The 21481-nt window shown below is 42.0% G+C and overlaps 1 protein-coding gene and 1 long non-coding RNA gene across 4 annotated transcripts in view; one reads left to right on the top strand and one right to left on the bottom strand.

Annotated features, from left to right (window-relative positions):
• Positions 1-17193, bottom strand: part of MYH11 (myosin heavy chain 11) — a 57119-nt gene extending 39926 nt beyond the window's left edge. For all 3 annotated transcript variants that reach the window (XM_017813538.1, XM_017813536.1, XM_017813537.1), the window contains exons 1-3: positions 17086-17193; positions 10556-10914; positions 5866-6022 (exon numbers count right to left, since the gene is read on the bottom strand). In XM_017813538.1, the coding sequence (XP_017669027.1) occupies positions 5866-6022; positions 10556-10897 (499 nt within the window). In that variant the 5' untranslated portion in view covers positions 10898-10914; positions 17086-17193. The remainder of the gene's footprint in view (positions 1-5865; positions 6023-10555; positions 10915-17085) is intronic.
• On the top strand, positions 1895-21481 carry LOC108496642. Its single transcript, XR_001874536.1, has 3 exons — positions 1895-1964; positions 3792-4028; positions 21205-21481. It is a non-coding gene; the product is annotated as an uncharacterized LOC108496642 (long non-coding RNA).

Here is a 21481-nt window from a genome sequence, read left to right as displayed (position 1 = left end):
AGCTTGCAAGCTGCAAGTGCTGCCTGGCCCACAGCCAGCCTTGGAAAAGCTGTAGAGGATTCTGCTCTGGCTTGGATTGATATGAAACAACTGTTTTACTCCCAGTTCCTCAACAGCTCTAACATTAACTGCTTTATTGATCTTGCACACAACAAATGGTGCCACTTAACTGCTTTATTCGGTAAATTGGTACAAAATTACTCATTACACTTCTGCTGGAGATATTTCTCAGCAATCAGCACAGCTGGACTCTTCCACATAAACATTTGGGAGGAGAAGAGCTGTGTTTGTTGTATGTTTGTTTTTTGCTGCAGGATATGAACTAGGCTTTCTTTTAAGTTAAAAAAAGTGAGAACACAGTAGAATTTTTGCTAAAAATACATTGTTGTGTAAATAGAAACCATGGGCATATATTGATATTGCATCACAAAGCCATAAATATCATAAAGAAAATAAAAGTGATTCCTCGGCACAGAGTTGCCAGGAATTTCTGAGCTCAGGGGACATTAGAAAAAGTTGGTCTCCTCTAAGCCAAGTATTTTCTCACTACTCTTTGCTGCCCATTGCTGCCCTTCTTTTGCTTCCCAGTAAGTGAATCCCCTGCTGGAGGTGTCATAAACTGGCCCACCACAGGGGGCTGCATGAGGGTGTGGGGGGGCAGCTTTGGGACATGTAAGAGCAGAAGGTTTGGGAAGGTCAGAAGTTGCACCAAATGCCCTCTGGGACAGGTTAATCATGGGAGAAACCTTCTGCTGACAAACTGTTCTGTACACACTCATGGAGGGAGAATTCCAGATGTTCTTGTATCTCCTTCAACAGTTCTAACTAATTGCAATGCTAAGGATGAAATGTATCAGGAAAACTAATCCTCTTCTTTAATGACTTGAGCTGCAGATACTGGTCTCTTTTACTTTCAAAGGCTCTCCCATTTGAGAGTCCTATTCCTGCTCTGGAATATTTTATTCTATATAGAAAGGTCTGTGCCCTATTTTGTGAATCTGCAACTTTATGTGGTTAGATCTATCAGAAGAGAAGGACTTGCATAAATAAAACTCCTTAGACATAATTCCTGGGGCTTAAAAAGTAACAAAACACTTTCTAGATTTTAATATCTTTTTGGTTAATGCCTCTTAAGAAAATTTGACACCACCTGGAAGAGTATCATATCCACCTTCTGTATGTCTATATTAGATGTGTCAGACATTTTTTTAATTTTCTTCTCAATTATTAATAGCATAGATATCTACATTTACATTATAAACCTCAGCATCTTTCCTAAACATGCAGCAGACTTTTTTTTTTCTTTCTGGAATCTGCTTAGCTTTTTCACCAAACACCTCCAGATAGAATCCTTGTAAGAATCCTTGCCCTCTGTTCTTGATAGACCAGTTAGCTCTGCTTAATCACCAACAAAATCAGATGGTTTATCACAATGAAGCAGCAAGTTGGCAGCTTTACCATAAAAGGAAAAAAACCAGACTGAACCCATGTTCCACCACTCGCTTACTGCTCCTTTACATTTGTTAATAACTCCACTGCCTAAAGGGGACATTTCTGTACAGTCCTGCTAAGGACACAGTAAACAGATGGCTTTTCACAGCAGCCTCCTTTTCTAAGATCTTGGGAACTGCGTTTCCCTCCCATACCTCCAAGTAACTACCAGGTTGTTTGTTTTTCCATCTTTAACTCAGGCTTGCATAAAAATGGCTCTGCAGAAAATAATCTTCTTGGATCTGCAGAAAGCTCTAATATATCTTCTCCATGATGATTTATTGCCAGAGAACTTAATAAAAGACTAATCAACTGCATGAAAACTTTATATCTGTTACTACTGCTGCATAACCTGACTTTTCATGTTGATATTGGCTATCATTTTTTGTTTTCTGCATGCAGGGAAGATGACAGAAGGCAGCAGTTACTCCTCCCACTGGGGAGCTACTTCATCCAAAACACAGGAGAGAGAGGTGGGTGCAGGAGCATTGGGTAATGTTTTATGACTGCAGTCTCTAAGTGTAGCAGTACTCAGCTAAGCTTGTCTGTAAAGAAAGTCACTGGGGCCCAGTTCAGTGTGGTAGTTCCTGGGGACACACACACAAAATACTCTTGCAGAATGTTATATTCACCTAATCTTTAAGAACATTAAAGTTTATTCTTGTTCTGGCTGGAAATGAGCCCCGGTGGCTGTGCCTGGGCAATGATCATACTGCATTAGTGACATGGTAATCAGTAGATTCAACAAGACATCCAGTACCCCCAGCTGAGCATGAGACACCATGACTGTGATTTGTGAAAGGGTTTTAGGTGCTCAGAACCACTTGAAACAAGTGGAAATTTTATCTTTGCCCAGCCAACATCTTTGATAATTCCTGTGTCCTGTGAGATGTCAGCTTTTCTGCATATTTGGAAGAAAGTCAGATTATCTGATTGCTGGTAACTGTGGCTAAGTGTTTTTATCAGAACAACTTTGATGGGACTTTGGCATCATCCCTAATGAATACATTAACCAAGTAAGTCTCTGAAGCACAAGAGGAATGCAGTGTGCACAGCTCATGTTTTTTGCTGGATGTTTGTGCCAACAGAGGAGAGGGTGAGAATGTGAAGGGCTGTGATTCCCAGATGATGAGCCTGCAGTAGGAGGCAATCTGCAGACATGGAGGCTTGATTCACCAAAAGATAAAGGTTCCCCAAGACATCTGAACAGGCTGATTGCTCTGGGCCAAGTGGCCTTGGCCATGAAGTACCAGAATATAATTCTTCAGTCGCATGAATCTAAGACATATTTTATTTTGGCAAGCAGAAACTATGCAAGTTTCCAGATAAGGAGCAGTACTGAATTCTCACAAGGAAAACATTTAGTGCCCTGATCCATGTTTATGAGTAAGGACTTTTGTTTATATTCCATTTGCAAATATGCCTACAAACCCTCCTGAAGCTGTCTGTGCCTGTCCGTGTTTCGTGCACACACAGAATCACGGTGACGCCCCCTTTCACCACTCCAGGGTGAATATAATTTGGCTGAATAACTGGAGTTATTTTGAGGTTTGGGTTAGTTTTATTGCACAAAGCATGAGTAGGTTTTTTACAAACAAAAGCACAGCTTTAAAACCAGCTGGGGCCCTCTTCAGAGATGGAAAGGCTCCAAAATGGCATGTGCAAGTAAAGCGTGGGTGTCCTCTGCTTGTGATGGGAGCTCTTGTGGGACTGCTCTGGCTGCAGTGCCAGCTGTGCGTGGTCAGGATGGGAGGTGGTGGAAGGGCAGTCTTTTCAAGGTTAACTGATCATTTATTCCCTCCTCCTTTCTTTCTGCTTGCTCTCCCCCTCTTCTCTGCTCTCAGGAAGAATTCCTTGCAAAGGGGGCACATGAATAACAGGGAGTAAAGCTTCCCCAAGAGTCAGTAGTGCCAGGAAATTATCTTAAGCACAAAAAAAGTGAATAGATAGAAACATGCACTCTTCCTATCTCCACTGTCCTGCACTCAGCCCAGGAGGCACAGCTGAACCCAGGCTGTTCTAGGTGCAGTTAATGGCCATAGCACAGGGCAAGGCAGCTCCAGTGGCTGCTCGGGAGAGCATGTTAGAGGGACAGGAGACAGGGAGAGGAAGAGTGAATGAGGTTCTTATGCTGCTGGCTTGATCTATGCTGACACTAGTTTCATGTTAGGCAGAAAACTCATGCACTGGCAGGCCAAAACAACTCTGTTTAGCATAGGCTGTATTAGGTTTTTTCTTTTTCATTTCCTACAGAAATTTTGTAGCCCTGTCCCAGCTGTTTTTCCCCATCCCATTTCTAGGGACAAGTTGCAGTAGCCTGCACAGCTGAATGAGAACACTGCTGATGATCTGTAGGAGCCAGAAGCTGCTTGAAGATCTCCCCTTAAGGCTTGCTGCTTAAATAAAGGATCTGAGGAAAGGCTGCCCTGGCTTCAGGGCCTGCTGAGAGCTCTGGCAGTGCTGGATGCAGAGCACAGAGTTCCAGAGGTGAGCTGGAGCACAGATCACTGCAGCTTAGCGGGATGAGCTTATGCCAAGTAAGTTTTTTGTAACTGTGATTATATCACACAGTATGTAGGAAGGTCTGTTTTCAGGATATTTTTTGTTGCTTTATTGATCCCCCTCTGCTGCACTGTAGCTCTGCCTTCTGGGATGCACTTAAATAAAGGAATTGAAATAGCTCCAGAAAAGAAATGCCATATAAACCACAGAAAGGAAAAAAGGTTGATATTGTAAAGCAGACACCTGGTTCTCTGGGTTTGGAGTTGAACTAGCTATATTTTAAGGACTCTTATATCTGAAAATGTAAGATTCTGAAGTCAGGAACCTAAGTTATAATAATCTTCAGGAGTTAAATCATCAGAAGTTCTAAGGATTTTGTTACCTGCATTATTTTGTTAGCATTACAGTTAGTACACACGAGAGGATTTTTGTAGGGGAAAAGACTAGTTTTGGTGCCTCTGAAATCAGTCACCTCTAGTGTGTGTATTTATATGTGTGTGCGAATAAATAAATAAATATATGTATGTATGTATACTCATCTTGTGCTAAATTACAAGGCTTTGGTTGGTATTTTCAGGCAGTAGAGGTCTGCATAGGATCAGGCAATTGTACTTGTGAGAATCTGATAGCCTGGCACACACACAGAGGATGATTTTTTTTTTCATTGTGGGGAAAGGCTTTGTATAGTCTAAATCTTGGTTTAGAAAATGGCAGTTCAGTGTGATATGCCAAACTAACTGCTTGGAACCTCTAGTAAATTCATCAGGTGCACATTTCAAGTGAGATAACTACAGGGGTACTGCAATCCTTGTGATTACAACGTGCTGTGTGCCCAGAGAACTACTGTGTAATTTCATTTGCATAGTCAGATAAAGTGCACAGGGGATTTGAACGGATTAGTTTCTCTGAAACAATTGCTGTTCTGTGTATGTGTATAAATATTACTGAAAAATCAATACTGGCTACTAATCCAGCTGCTAAACTGAAAATTTGAGGTGCTGTTTATTGTTTTCACCAGTCAGATCTAAAACCCTTAACCCTTAAATCCTTAAGCTCCAAACCGGGAAGCCCTAAACTTTAGGGCCAAGCCTGTGAATCTTGCTGAGCCATAGTTGGCAGCCAGAATTTCTGCAGGGTCAGGGGCCTTATGAGGACATCTAAATTTCAAAGCATTTTGTGAAGGTCCTGTTTTCCTGCAGCACCCAAGGTCTCTGTGAGATGGCAACAGGTCATGCCCCTGTAGTCTCTAGGTGTTGCATACATTCATCACTATGGCTTTTTCATCCCTAAATTATGATTTTTCCTTAGTACAAAATCCCCTCATTCTGGCAGTAGTGACTGCAGGAGGAGGAGAGCACTGTGAATTTTGAACTCGTTTGCACCATTTGGGGCCTGACTGCTTTCCCACTGCTCATTGCCATCATCCTCAGAAAACAGAGCACATCTCAGCTCAGGGCTCCAGACATCAGGCTGTAAGGAAAGTAGCCCCAAAACATTACTTGAATTTGCTTTGCTAGAGGGGAGAGAGAGAGAGGATCCAGCAGCACTAGCAGCTAACTTTGGAATAGTCTCCACTGGTGGAGAGGGAGCATTTTCCATGCCCGTATTTGCCAAAACTATTTGCTTGACTTTGAAACCTTCCCACATGCCTCGACACAGATGGGTAAAAGGATTGCTTTTCCTTTTTGAGTCACAGTGTTTGTGGACTGCCGTTCCTGCCAAAGAATTCCTCTGAAACTTCTAGAAAGCCCGTGTCGCCCTCTGTACCAGACCTTTGCCGGCTGTGCTGCCTGCAGGAGCACACGTGGAGCGCCGAGGTGTTTTCCCCCGTGGGCAGGGGTTCCCAGGCAGTGCAGGGAGGAGGGGCCCTACCTTGCAGCATGCTCCTGTAGGCTGTGTCAGCGATGGCGTAGATGTGAGGAGGCATCTCGTGCCTCTTCTTGCCCTTGTACATGTCGATGATCTTCTCTGAGTAGATGGGCAGCTGTTTGTATGGGTTTATCACAACGCAGAAGAGACCTGAATAAGTCTGCAAGGAAATTCAAATAAAAACCGGGCTTAATATCACGTGCCATGTCTAGTCTGGGAAACACAGGCATCAGCTGCATTAAATTAACAGGGTTTTAGCAAGTGGCACTATTTTGTATTCTGCCCAGTGTAACAAACGAAGCAGAGATTTTGTTGAATGTGTGTGTGTATATGTGTGGTTTCCAAGTGCAGCAATAATTATTTCTAATAAGCAAGCTGCTAGAAATTATGTGAATTTAGCAATCTGTAGGAACACTGTGACCTGATATTCTTAACTTCAGTTATTTTCAATACATAATCCATACCCTTATCTGTGGTGAGGTAACAACTGTAATAATTCATATTTCTTTTCATGTGTATTTTCATATCAGAGTATGTCCTCTGCTCAGGTAGGCATCAAATTTTGTAAACTGAAATCCTAGTTAAGAAGCTTGGATTGATGTTAGAAGAAGGGTTTATTTAAAAAAAGCTTCTATGAACACCACATAACAAAGATGATTGATGAGAGTCCTTGAAAAAAATTACTCAAGTTCCAAATAGATGTCTTAACAGAACAATCGTGCTTTGACTACATAACTATTTCTGCAAGAAATTTAGGGAAAAATGTCGTTTGTTTACAGTTTAATGAAAGGATTAATATAAAAATATCTATATAAACAAACAAGAATATTGGCTACCAGCTGATAAGTGTTCATCCAGGTTTTGTTAGTTGGGCTTTTTTTATTTTCAATTTTCCATTATTTCTAAATGTTCCAGCTATTGAACTGGAGCCAAAATAATAGCATATGATAATAGATGATGAACCATGTTTCATGAACAGTTACTATAAGTAAGAAATTTTAGCATGTATTTAATTTAGAAAGAAAATCTAACCGCCCTCCAAATAATAATAAAAAACCTCTACCAAGTTACGAGTTCATAATTGCAGGAGTATTGTGGTATTTAAACTGGCCTATGAATGTTAGTTTAAAAAAAAATAAATAATGAAACTATGCTCTTTCTGACATAGGCAGAAGTGGGTTTTAATTTTTTTTTATTATTGTTTTATTTTATTGCCGTCTCGTGTGAATGAGAGCTTTGTGGTGTGCAGCTGCTGCAGTGCCTCAGTCTCAGGGCCGTGTCCAAGGGTGGCTCAGGCTGCCTCCCAGAGGAACCACTGCAGAGCAGGGCTGTGCAATGGCATCCTGGAGCCTTGGCTCTGGGCACAGGGATTTCCCTTTCCTGACCATAATAGGAAATGGCACAAAACAGCCTCGGCACAGCCTGAGCACTTTATATGGTATTCAGCAAACAGGGCGAGAGCTTCCAGCAGCCAGGGGCAGGTTGGGTGCTCCATGCTGGGCAGCAGCACATCTGGGGTGCTCTGGGGGGGGACAGGGACCTCCACTAATATTTCAGGTGGTGACTGGGTCACCACAGTCTCAAGTCAGATAACAAGAAAATCAAGCTCGGGATCCTCACCTCAGTATCCCCCAGCTAAACCCCTTCATGTGGAAGGTAGATAATGACTGTGCTGGATTTTCATTGACGTGGGAGTTCAGAATGAAACTGTGCTGCTCATGTCAAAATGAACTGTAGTGTTGCCAGGATAATACACTTGAAAAGTGACAGTTTTATCCTAGAATGACCACCAAGGCCTTTACGGAAAGGATAGCAAGACCTTTTTTTTTTTTTTGGTAGAAATAGATTAACTGAATGCACACAACTAATCATTCCCAACCAAGTAAATTAATAGGAGAGTAAATTTCTAATCCAGGAAATTATTTAGGCCTCCCTTCCCTGAGATTTTCAGGCATTTCCTGACGTGCCACGTGCAGGGCTGTTTGCACACCCAGGCATACAGTAACATACCCTTGAAGAGCTAATTTTGAGACACAAGCAGCAGGCTATTAAGGCAGAGAGCAAAAGCTGGAGCTGATGAAGTTCAGGAATCCTTGTTTCTAACTGCACTGGGACTGATACCATCTCTCACCTTAGGAAAGTTAACCAAGACCTCAGCCTATCCAGAGAGGAGGAACCCCAGCTGTATCTCTCCTTAGAGGGTTTGGAGGCAGAACAGGATATGAAGTATCTTAAGGATACTTCCATAGGAGTGCTGAGCTTGTGTATCCCCCGGACAGCTACTGCTGATGGGCATTCACAAGAGACTGGCACAAATACACGTATCTGCCTTGTAAACATCTAGGTTTGGGCAGAAGAATCCAACCCCAGTTCCAACATGCACAGGTAGTTCTATGTATTTAAGACAGCATTTTTCACTGTTTAGTGAAGACTGAACAAGTAGTGCCTATGAATACAGCCACAAGGAACCTGATTCTACTCTCAAATCCACTGAAGTTGCATTGCTGTTTTATTCATGTTTATATAATAATTTGTGGTCTAATTTGTGTGTAAATCAGGCAGATTCTTTTTGTTTTGAGCAATGTGAAACATGACTTAGTGGCAAACCATTTCTTGCCCTTCTATCTTAATTATCTGTGATGAAGGAAAAGGCCAGGGTGTTTTTCTAGTGTACAGTCACTCTGTGAATTTCTGCCCTGAATATTTTTGTTTGATAATATTTAATACAAATGCAAGGGGAAGATGATTTGATTTTTTTTTATTTTTTTTCTTTAAGCTAGGTTGATTTTTTTCTTTAGCAGAATTGGGAATCCCCATTTACGTCAGTGATGCTCTAAAGAGAAAAATGTTGAGGTCACGTTTTCTTTGTATGTGTGGGACTCCAAGAGGACACAAATTAAGCAACACATGGCAAAGCCAGGAGATGATTGTGATTGTTTACAGTTAGTGTGGCAAGTGAATGAGACTCAAATTGTCTTTAGATGCCCCCTCTTTTTTAAAAAAGTATGACAGTATCTAGTAGGGCAGTACTGTGTAAAGCTGGACAGTTTCAAGCAGGTTTTGGATACTGAAAATACCAATAACTTGTTGCAATACAAGTCAAAATAATTTCTTTGAAACTGTTAATTTACCATTATTTAAAAATCTAGTCACTTTAGAAACAAAACTTAATTTCAGATACACTTCCATTTTTGTCCTTGTGAAAAACCCTTTGATTTCTAATTGCATTATCCACTTTCAGAAATTAATTTCCTCTTTCTGTAGAAGGTGAAAATTCCACAAAGTAAACAAAATGGAAATTCTGAAACATCTATGCAGAGTGTTGCTGAGAACAACAAATAATCCTCTCTGCCCCCAGTTTTATCCCACTATCCTTCTGCTAGTTATTTTAATTATTTCAACAGTGCAGAACACTTTCAGAAAAAGTCTATTTTAATAATTAGTGCTGTGTGTTCTCATATAATAGCATGTGGGTTCATATGTTCACCTGCAAACTTAAAATCCAATAAACTCAAATAATGAGAAGATGGGAAGTCTAGCTCCTTTCAGGAAGCTGATGATTTGTATTTTAGTGCATTCCTGAAGGAAAGATCTTGAGCTTAGCTCTTTGAAGTTATGCATAACAATTAGATAGTTCCTTTGTTGTACTCTATATAACGATCTTATTTTCTGCTTCATTTCCTACTTTCCAGTTTAGCATTCCTCATATTAATAATGAGACTTCTACTCCTGTTTCTAAAACCTTGTTACTTAAGCTCTGTACTTTCACTCGTCAGTGGTCTGTCATGCAAGTAAAATTTTCATAGATTGAAACTGTAGATAACTTTTCTACAGCACAGCATAGGGATCCTCCATGTAAAATCAAAGATAACAGCTAAATTCCTTGGAAAACTTTTGGGCTTTCTTACTGTGCAGTTTGCTAACTGTTGATACAGGTAGATTACAGGGTTATTAATGTCAAAATATGCTTGTGTTAATGTACTTGTGTGGACTAAAAGACAGAATAATCTTGGCCATAACTCACATGAACATAGAGAAGATTATAATTTGTCCAGGCTTGTCTAATCTGTAACTTGACCAATATGAGGGGGAAACAGGTTGAGTGGATGCCTGACTTTGCTTCGGTAACACACTGGTACAAGTACTCTTGCTTGAATTCCAGTGGGTTTGTTCCTTTATCCAAACATAAGATTTAACTCAAGCACCCACCAAACCAGAACTTGTCAACTGCCTTTCAGTGGGAGTTTTGCCTGAGAGAAGACTACCTGGTTTGGCTTTTCTGTATGTTCCTTTCTCAGGGTCCTGGAAACTTGATCAGGTTTATGTTGAAGTCATTCAGAACTCCCTAGTAACCCATTTTTTCATCCAAATAGCAGAACTGACATTTTGTTCACCTATCAGACTTTCCAAGCCAACAATATCCTTTCAGAATTAGTAAATTTTGCAGAAGAAACCGTCATGTATTTTAATTTAGTTAAGTAATGAAGCAATTAGTAAAGAAGCAGGGGAGTCATGGGGAATAAGCTGAACTCTAGGTTTCTGGTGTAGGATGCCATTATTGAGGGGTTGGTACTTGCATGGCAGTGCCACACATGAGGCTGTGTCCCTGACAGTGGGTGGAATCCACCTCGCTGTTAATGGGACATGGTAGCATGCAATAGGAAAAGCCCAGTGTGTGTTTGAGTCTACTTACATAAATTAAACCTGAGAAGTATCTCTCCCTTAGATTGTGCAGCACTGAAGCTTCATTGAGGCAAGTCAGCTCTGCCATGTCCTCCACTTTGGAGAACTTTGGAGGGTTCATCTTCTGGACGTCATCCTTGCTCAGTGTTACTTTCTTTCCATTTTCTGCCAGTTCAACTACCACCTCATCCCCTTTCTCTTCCTTGATACTTGCTGCTTCAAATCCATGTTTCTCTGATGGAATCCAAACCAGTTTCTTTGCTGACCAGTCAGCCTGGGTGAGTGGGTTGTTGGCGAAGTTTTTGTCCACAAAGAGGAATTTCTCATCATCACTGAGAGGTTTTTGAGCCATTGTGACTCAGCAGACACCTGTAGAGGAAGCAAAATATTCTGCTTTAAAGGGATAAAGGGAGACAAATGTGGAGACATTCCAGGTAAAACACATTTGTCAAAGCTGCCATGCAGCAGGTCCAAAGCACCTCTGCCATATCTCACATTTGCATGTGGATACTTCTGGCTGCCAGCATAGATACCTTAGAATATCTGTGTTCAGGTTCCCATGCCTTTTGTTATTGTGTCTGAAATCACCAAAATCAAAAGCTTCATGGTACTAAATCAAGTGAGGGCATCTGGGCCTATTACTTTATTCTGTTTATGTTGTGCTGAAAATCAGAGAGAAAAGTAAGGCATAAATAATGCCTGTGCAATGAAAAACTGCACCAAGACCACCAGCTGAACACATTCCTGCAGCCTCAGCTCTTATCCATCACAAAGTTAATTGAATTAAATACAAAATTTCCCATCACCCAAATACTGTTGGGTGTATACTGAAATGCAAGAGCAACAATGAAATAAATAGTAGAAGAATGGTTCCCAGGCTGTGTTCCAGCAAGGGCAGAAACGAACTTTTCTTGCAAAGGACTCTAATACCATTTCATTTGGAGAAGAATAAGATTAAGACAAGATCAAAAGAAAAAAGCAGGAAAAAAATTGTTATCAGTGGTGCTGGTGAAGGAGAAATAATTTAGAAGTATTCCCTTTCCATGAGCCAGACAGTGGGAGCTGATCATTTACAAAGGGTAAACATCCATCACGGGAGAGAGAGAAGAAATAAAACAAGCCTGGAAATTGCCTAATAGATACTCTAACCCACAATGCTCAGATTGGAAGGATGATACATCTGTGTCATGCAGTTGCACGTGGATAAAGCAGCCAGATGTATCTGCTCCACAGGTGGGAGCAACGGGAGAGTTTAGGCTGCTTTGAACTGTGCTGAGAGAGGAGGCAGCTGCTTTCCTGCTCTGGCCATTAAAGTTAGGATGTAGCTGCAAGATCTCTGCTGATAACGCCGGAGCTTTCATAAATGTTCTGCTCTAATCCCACGGGGGACACAGGTCTAAATGAGGGAAGGAGTAAACAGAGGACTTCTTGTGGTTTGCTACAGGGCAGAAAGAGTCGTGCTAGTTGGGAAACCTGCTGTGCAGTGGAGCAGAGAGAGCTGGGGGGGAGCTGCAGCAGGCAGCAAAAAAGAGCGTGTGCCCAAGAAAAACATCTCTAGGAGACAGAGGCTATTTCATTTCCTTATTGAGAATGAATTTAATATTTACAGAATTCAAACAAATATGAATCTTGAGGGAGCTTGGAGAACTGACTGCTAAAGATGTCAGCAATCAACCCATAAGCAGAACAATATTTGTAACGACCAAGCTCTGTGGTATGTAGCCAAACAGACACCCTGTGCTCTGGGAGTATCAGAGCTGGGTTTCCAAATATTTGTCCCTGAAGCCTTCCCACAGATTAATGTTTTTTGCAAGGCCAGACAGTGTGAGGGGTCTGAGAGAGAAACATGGATCATGCAGAAGGTGACATAAAGCTTAAAATCAAAATCAGGATTTTTAGAGGCGCCTAAGAGGGTTAGATGTTATCCCACTGAAATTCAGTGGAAATTAGATGCCCCAGTTCCTTAGACTCCTTCAACAATTGTCTCACCAAAAAAAAAAAAAAAAAAAAAAAAAGCTAAATGTGCTGGTTCTAGAGCCTTGCCTGAAAATCCCCTAGAGAAAAATTCACCCAGGTAATCAATGCACAAGCAATGTGTGAGGTAATGTGGGTGAGGTGAGGGAGACCCTAATGTTTAGATCTGGGCATTGCCACTGGCCCACGCTCAGTGTTCCCCACTGTCAGGGCTCTGTGGAGGGAGCATCTGTAGGATGTGGCCCTTTGCTCGCTCCCAAGAGATTCTTGGAAGAGAGTTGCAAGAGGAAACTATTTGACCTCTGTGTGGATTAAGGCAGAAAATGTTCCCTCATTGCCAAGAGGGCTGGTAGAGCTGCACAGTTCCAATAATGGAGATGGTATTCTCTCCAGCTGAGCTTTCCAGCTGGCGGCTGCAGGGTAAAGCCGGACGGATGGGGAAAGAAGGGAGCACTGCCCCATCACCAGAGCTCAGCTCCAGGAGCACAGGGCTCAGGGAGCAGGAGTTGCCATGGCCTCTCTCCTCCCACTGCAATGACAATGGGCAAGGCACATTCTCTACCCCACTGCCCCTGATATCCACTGGGGATATCAGTCCATCCTGTGCCTGGGAGAGTGCTAAATGCTCATCCTGAAGCATCAGAAAGGTTGGATAGTGTTTTCTGTGAGTAAGTGCCAAGTGACAGCACTTTCACATCAATAGGAATTTGATATTGCTGTTAGAAACACCAAAAGTGAGACTGAACTGCAGAGCTGAGCTTCAGGGGGTCAAATCCTGCTACTCTGAGGCTGCTCAGAGATGATGATGATGGAAACCAAACTGCCAAATCATCCTCACCATCTACCTCAAAACCCAACTGTAGCTAAAACTGCTGGCTTGCTACAAAGTGTGTCACAGTGGGACATGCCAAAAGTTCTTGTCTGTCCTGTTGCCCAAGGGCCAAGGAAAAGTTTCTGTCCTTGTTACAAGCTATGTCAAAAACAACTTCCAGATGAGCATGAAACAGAGAGCTGGTCTCTCTGTATTCAACTATGTTCTATTTCCTGCATATATATGACAAGGTGCAGAAAATTTTAAATTCAATCTTTTTGAAAGCAAGATAAAGTTGGAAGGTATATGAGGTGGAATGAACTGCAGAGCTTGAAAATACAGGTTCTTATTTCCTAGGTCTAAGCACTAGGACTATTTTAACTATGGTAAGAATGGGCACCCTAAAAGAACTAGTGAATAGATGGTCTGAGCTGGATCCTGTAACTCCTCTGAAATACAATGAGGAGAAAACATGAATTTGTGTGAAAAGAGCTTTTCATGTCTGGTCCTCTGGAATCTGAGCATAAAGCTTGAGCTGCTAGTAACTACCACTGTAGTAAAAAAGGAAATGCAGTTATGAAGTGTGGATTAATGGCTGTTAATAGTTTAATACACTTATTAATATGCATTAATTAATATTCATTATAAAGGAAGGTTTCTGAATGCAAGTGGTAGAATATGAGCTCCACAAACTCAACTAAATTTTTCCTAGCAAGGACTAATGAGCTGCTAATGAGATGCTGAATCTTTCTGACTAATAATTGGCAGTAAATCTTTTAGTCCATCTCTGATGAAGAAGGAACTGCGCTCACTGGTCCAGCATATGACTGGTATTGGGGAAGTGGGCCAAGGGAGAAGACTCCTTGCTGCCTATTGAGAGCATTCCATGAGAAGGCAAAATTTACCCCTCAGCCAGTTCGTGGGTTTCATCCACAGGGCTGGCTGAGGGAAATGGAGACCACTATCCCATTTGTGCAAGAGATGGTAAGAGGTTCTCGTCCATTCTTTCAGGCAGGTGATAGCCCAAATCATGTGCAAGAGGAAATACTTTTATACTCAGTGGTGAGCTATCCTGAGAAAGGGAGAAGGAAAAGCAATCACAAAAATACCATTGATATGAAGTTTCTTGCCTTAGAATTGTGCCAAATTACACCTAACCTGATCCATCTGTTGTACTTGTCTAGCCCCCAAATGTGCACATACACATAGACATGGATACAGCTCACTCTATTCCTCTGTCTGCTCTCCCACTACAGAGGTATCTGGCTGATCTTCACTGTCTTTTCCCTTTTTATGTTAATGACAGAAGCTGAGTGCTGCCTTTGTAATTGGTTTATCCTGAGTATATTATTCCAAGGATGAAATATAAATATTTCCAGGAAGTGCACTTTAATTAAAAGGTTACTGGCCAAGCAGAATTGCCTCCTGGGTTAGAGCTTAGAGGGACTGCTTTTCTCCTAAGGAGAAAATAAAGGACACTTCTCCTTTCCTCTGCAGGATGTGCATGTTGGTATAAAGGCTTATCACATCCCTACGGGGAATAATTACTAAAACAGAGGAACATATAACCAAGGATGTGAACTATTTTCAGAAATCGAGTCCTGCTCTCATGAGTAGTTTCTGACAGGAGTGTAGCAGTAACTTGCTGCTTGACTCAAACTGCATTTCTTGGGCTACAGTCATTCTTGACTGTTCTCTCCAGGTTCCTTATCTTTTACTTTTCCAGTACTTAACTGAATCATCCAACTGAACATTGTTTGGATAAAAAGGAAATCAAAAGATAATCTAGGGGTAAATCTTAATCTAGTGACCTTCACTAGGGAACCAGCCCCTCAGCATTGTTAGCTTTGTCACAAGCACTGCCACCAATCTCTCCTGGCCTTCCAGCTCTCCCCGTCGTGGACACCTTCACCTGGACATGCATTCTCTATATACTTCAATCAAATTCTCTGTAGGTGCCTTGGTCTCCTATCAGGTCTTCTCATCTTCATTAAGGTGACTAACTACATAACTCTGATTAAACACTCGACAGCTCTTCTAATACTCAAAATAAATTGGTCCAGGTTATTACCTGTGTTACAAACTGTAAAATTAGAAAAGAAGGAGAAAAGAGTTAAGGTGCCTCATATGGGGATAGATTCCATTAGTCTGGAAAATACCAGCTATTTCAAATGCTCCCAAATGTCATTCTAGGAAATAAATCATATTCTGCATGTTGATTAGAATTAATAAATAATCCATAATTGAACTGGACTTTGCACAAATTGGAAAGCTATCTCGAGCTCTTGGCTTCTTCTAAAATTAACATAGTTAAAAGTCAACAGATTTGCAACTAATAAGTCTCCACGATTTGCAAAGCATTGGGATCTCTGCATACATCCATGCACGCTGCCTTATATGGTGATGTTCTGCTCAATACTGGCTGTTCCACAGAAATGTAATGATAACAAATTCAAAACAAATACCTTTTAGGGACTAGAGTGTCAATTGCAAATGAGATAATAAAAATCATTGTTTACATCTAAGCAAACGCAGCCAGGGCAGTATCGGGTACTAAGCTGAAGTGACTACTTGGCCAGAGCTTTGCTCCTGGGGCATTCATAGGTTCAGACTCTGCCTTAGTGGCTTGAGGGAAGGGTGAACTTTGGGAGTTCAGCAAGTTAGTCAATCCAGACAGTCTTGCTGCAAGCTGCTGTCAGGGCAAAGCTTGGAGTGAAGCAGAAGGTGGCCTCATTTTTGAACAAATGTATTTTAGAAAGGATTTTACCAGGATGTACTTATTGGACAATAATGACAAACCTTCTGATATCCCTTATATTTGAAATATTTCATTGCTTCTTAATTATTAAAACATATATGCCTTTCACACATATATCAACATTTTTATACATGGGCATGCACACATACACACAAACACACATATATGTATGTGTGAAAGAAGCCAGTGGGGCTCCGGGATGACACTGAAGCTGCTTTCTGTACTGCCATCTACTGTCGTCTTAATTTACTTATGGGATTTTGTTAGAAGTTTGTTGCTTTATTTTCCCTTTAAAAAAAGGCATGCCATCTTTGAAATTAATGTAGCTCAGTGAATTATCAGCTTAGTTTTGCTTAAAATTTATTCTCAGCATATTAAAAACAAGTATATGTAATGCTGGGGCATTTATGTAAAAATGTTTCCATTTCTTAGTCTAATTTTTAAGCATTTTTCCTGTCTAAAGAACAAGTTACTGACAAACTGATTATTTAATTTGTCTCCAATTTCTTTTAACACTACTTTATGAGGACTGAAAGGTTAGAAATACTTAAAGAAGATCAGCAGTTCAGGCTACCAGGTATTTTCATTACATGTGATGGTTAATTGCAGCAGGTACCTGTGACCATCCTCACTGCCCTGCACCTTGAGGGCTGCATTGCCACGGGCTCAGAGTGCCACTCGTGCCTGCAGCCAGTGTCTTTTTGGGCTCAACCCAGCAACAGCAGTGTTAAAAGTGCCTAAAAAGCAGGCTGGAACATCTGTGCTTTCAAACATGCACCGTCTCTCATGCAGTTTAACTTGAACCCAGCCAGTGATACACAAATCAGGATAAACCGTTTGATGGGTCTGTTCCCAATTCCAGTCCTATCTGCAGGTTATTTCTCTGAATGTGTTTGCAAAGTAGTGTAAGAGTTAACTTGCCAGACCGCCCCATCCCAAAGCTCCTGAGCCCCCAGCCCGGTGCCCTTCGGGGACCTGCACCCCCTGTGGTACTTACAGGTGTCCAATTAGGGGAACAGAGTGAGTTGGAGAGTCGGAACCTGTACAGCCACCAGCCGGGACAGCCCAAGTCCTCGCTGCCTTTGCAGCCTCCCTATATAGAGGAGGAGAATCTTGTCAGTGGGGAGGGGCCCTGGAAACCACGTCCTGCTGGAAAATCCTCTTGGTACCTGGCTTAAAAAAGACAGCTTGAGCCAAGGACCTCACTCCCAGCAGGGCCTAACCCTGGGCTGCTGCCCCTGCCCTGAGCTGCTTTTTAGGGAAGCAGGCTGGTTCTGGCTTTTGAAAAGGTATGAAAAGGGTGCCCCTAATTGGAAAGGGGTGTTCCTAACTGAAATGGGTCCCCCTAACTCACAAGTTCAGAGGTTTTGCTTTTCCCTAGGGTGAAACTGTTTGACCAAGCACGTGGACCTTTAACTCCTTCCTGCCTTGGCACCATCATTGCCCCTCATGGCCCTCTGCCTACAAGGGCAAAGGGCAGGTCACGGTCCTGCGTGGCACAGGATGTTTCCCACCCACCATCAGTGAATTTTCTTGGAGCTAAGATAGGTCCCTGAGTTCAGGAGTTGCTTGGGTAAAGAGGGTTATTCCTAATACAGCAGGAGTGTGTGGGTGGAGGTTGCTCTGGGTCTCCCTGTGTTTATGTGACATTTGGAGCCTAGGGCTGGTTTAAGCCTCCTTTGCCCCTGGGAAGCAAGAGTTGTTTCCCACCTCTCCAGCAGATTTTGCAAAGTTTCTTTTGCCATCCAATGTGCAGCTCAGTTCTTGAGAAAGGACTCTAAATACTTTTTCATGTATAAGAAATACCTCTGTCTCACCATAAAAGGTATAAGAAAAGAGATAAATAGCTGGTGGGAACAGTCCCCAGGATGCAGTGGAATGAACAGGCAGCAGGCACCATGTGCTGGGGGAAGAGGAGGACAGGGAACTGGGGACTAGATCTTCAGGGGTTAGGGAATGATCTGTTCCTCATCAAACCTTCCTCACACCCCTATATAAACTTTCACTCCCCAGCTGTCCCCCCTCCTTCTCCCACTAGTAGTCAACAGCCTTGTGCAGTAGGACCTGTGGATGGAGACATCCCAAAAAGGGAAAGCTAGGATCCTCTAGGAATTCCCATCAACGTGCCAAATACAAAATACCGAAACAACCCCCTCTCAGCAACAGACTAAATATGGTGTATACCCAAAGGATCAGAGCACCGGCCGGAGTGAAATTATTTCTCTTGACATCAACAGCCCTGTCCTCTCTGGAAAATACGCTCTCCTGGGGAAGATGGATGAGGCTCATATTGGTCTCATCATCCTAAGAAAATACCTATGAGGGGAGGATGGGCTGAAAAGCCCTGCTGTCACTTGGTCGGGAACTTGCAGGTGTGATAGACCTGTACTAGAGCCCCTTCTTCTGGCTCTAGTAAGTGGTGAACAAATTTGGGCAAAGAGGAGAGAGGAAAAAAGCACTGCAGGGGTTTCTTCCCTGCAACATTTCAGAAACATCAGGTACAGGCTTGTGTTCAGGCCTTGGCCTGGAGGAGACAGGTTTGCCAGTGGTGGCACAGTCCCAGGGGTTGGGGTCTGTCCTGCCAGCTGGAGGGTCGCTGTCCGTGCTGGTGTGGGGCGGCCACGTGGGGCCTTCCCAGGACCCAAAAGGCAGCAGTGTCATATCAGACTCGTGCACGTGTGACTGTTGGAACAAAGCCAAGGGAAATGATCACCACAACATAAATCCAAGAAACTTGCCCTTGTTAGCAGAAAGTTCCTCACAGGGTAGTTCACCCTATTTTCTTCCCTGTAGTTTCTCGGTTGCAAACTTAGCTTTTAAATAGAAAAATAGATGAAACGCAAGGGGAGCCTCTGAAAAGTATGATCATTTTGAGATTCATCAAAGTTACCCTAAGAAGTTCCTTTTAAATGCATGCAGCTGTTTCACAAAACCAGACACATTATAATAGTAGCTTAAAAAGGAGTGGAAATTATTCTGGCTGGTCTGCAAACCGCTGCATGTGCACACGCAGGCTTGCTGCCCGAGCAGGGTGTTTAACAGCGGCAGTGGTGGAGGGTGATATATGATGTGACATTAAAGGGAGCTGGAAAGTCTAAAAAAATATTACTGTTGGGACTGAAACAGTTGCACTCTCGAGCTGTGTGGGGTAGAAACTGATAAGTATAAGCATGGCTTCCAACCTTCACTTATAAGTTAATGTAAGAATATACTAATTTAATAGCCTGGCTGGGGTTTCCTGAATGTCGCGTTTTGTTTTGTTTTTAAAACCAAAGTTGCCTCAAAAAGAAAGCTGGGGATTCCCAGCGGACAATGACTTTACAACAACAACAACAACAGCTTTATTTAAACCCTCTCGATTTGTTTATTTATTTGTTTTAATTAATTTTCTGGAAAAAATATTGAGCAGCCTGTCCTTAAATATTTCCTTGCTGAATTTACACTATAAATATTGTACTTGTAAAAAAAAAATTGTACCCCAGAAGGAAAGAAATGAACTTTCAGCTGCTTTAGTGTGGTGTAACCTGAACACAGCAGAGGGGAAAAAAGAAAAGCAGAGATTGTGATGTTAATTTGTTAAATAATGTGTCAGGTAAGCAATTTTTTTTGTTTGTTTCAAAATAGTTTTACTTAAGTTTTACCAACCACATTTCTCTAAGCTGACAAATGTAATAGGAACTGATGAGTGCACTGGTGGGTTACCACCTGTGTCAAGCTGTGCCCTTGCAACAGGAGGGACAGTGTTTGTCCAAGTTAGAACAATTAATCATGACAACAGTCTGATGAGGTAAAATACTCGCCAACTGCTTAATGTTAAGCTTTGTGCTTAACGCTGGCTGCAGGTCGAGTGAAGTGTGTGGAGAGCACAGGTCAGTTTGAATCAGCTGGGCACCAGCTGCTGCTGAAAGGGTGTCTTTGCAAGCGTGAACAAATATTTTGAGTTTCTTTTCCTAAGCGTAATTACCAGTGATAATCACTGCTCCGGAAAACTGATCAACTGACACCGAGCCCGGGCTCGATACGAGGGGCGCTCAGGAAGGAAAACGTAACCGAGTCCTCGGAGCTGCTGATAAAGCTTCGGAAAAAGCCTCCCCTGTGCACGACAGAAACTCAAACCTCTGAAGCAGCACGGGTGCTGTGGAGTCTAGAGACATAGTTTGCTCTCATTCTAGGGGAAAGCAAAAATTGGGTTTTAAAGAATTTTTTTATTTTTAAAACTTGTGGGTTCAGTTCTTCCAAAGTATTTTCCAGATCTGATATCCACTGCAAACTTCACTGGCTCCTTGTGATAACGAGCTTAGACAACGAACAGCAGCCTCTTTTAACGTAAATCCCTCCATAATCTCTTGGTTAATGTTCTATCTCCAACAAAATTCAGAAGTGCATTTTGCTCATTAAAGCCCCTAAAATTCTACATGCTTATAACCTTTTTTTCGTTTTCTGATGTCAGTAGAAAAAATAAGGGCAGTTTAATACAAGACATCCCAGGCTGTAATTAAGTTAGATGGTGCTTCTGAAATTCTTTGAGAAAATAATTTTTCTGTATGCTCACCCAGGTGGCAATTTCTTCTAAACCCTGAACTTGTAACTCTAGGATTGTGAATTATGTCCATCTAAATATTGATCTTGCTTACCTTAAAATTTTAAGGAATAAGTTCAACCATAGATTTGCAATTCCTCTTCACCCATTAACAAGGCAGGCAGTCTGACATTCATTCCTAAGACTCACTATATGTCAGTATCTTGAAAGATGCTCTGATACTTCATGTACTATCAAGATAAATGTTAGACCATTAATAATAATGTGATTATATGAGTATATTTTCATAGACCTGTTTCAAAACCTTGTTGTACAAATAAATATCACTGGAAATACACTTCAATTTGATTTTATTACTTGTACAATGACTATACTTTGAAACGAGAGATTGTTTCAAAACCCCAAATCTGGACTGTGAGGGTATTGGAGAATTAGATGAAATGCATGTTGCACCAAGACCAAACAGGCCAGTTTCCACTCACTGTCCCAGTGCAGTGTCTGGACAATGGGCTGAATATCCCCAAGAAAATAGTCCCAATTCCCTCTGTTTTAAACATATTTCTTCTCTGATTTCAGGCATACACCTTTACCTCAAGCTCAGTGAATGACACCTTTGTAACAGCCTCTGCTTTCTGGACTGTGGAGACCAGGAGCCTGCTGAGCTGTCTGCTTGGGAAAAGGCAAGTACCAAACATCCCTTTGCCTTCTTCAACCAGGGCAAAAATTGTATTTCATTTCTACCACTAAAAATCCATTTCCCAGGGAGCTCCATGGCACCTGGGCAGCATCTGAATGATCTATATTGGGAAGACAGAAAGCAGAGGCAGTGGCTTTGGTTACACTGAAACATTTG

Source organism: Lepidothrix coronata, unplaced genomic scaffold (assembly GCF_001604755.1).
Source record: "Lepidothrix coronata isolate B3197 unplaced genomic scaffold, Lepidothrix_coronata-1.0 Scaffold41, whole genome shotgun sequence".
Lineage (NCBI taxonomy): Eukaryota > Metazoa > Chordata > Aves > Passeriformes > Pipridae > Lepidothrix > Lepidothrix coronata.
Note: the sequence above shows the minus strand (reverse complement) of the source record. Positions and strands in the feature narration are given on the sequence as shown.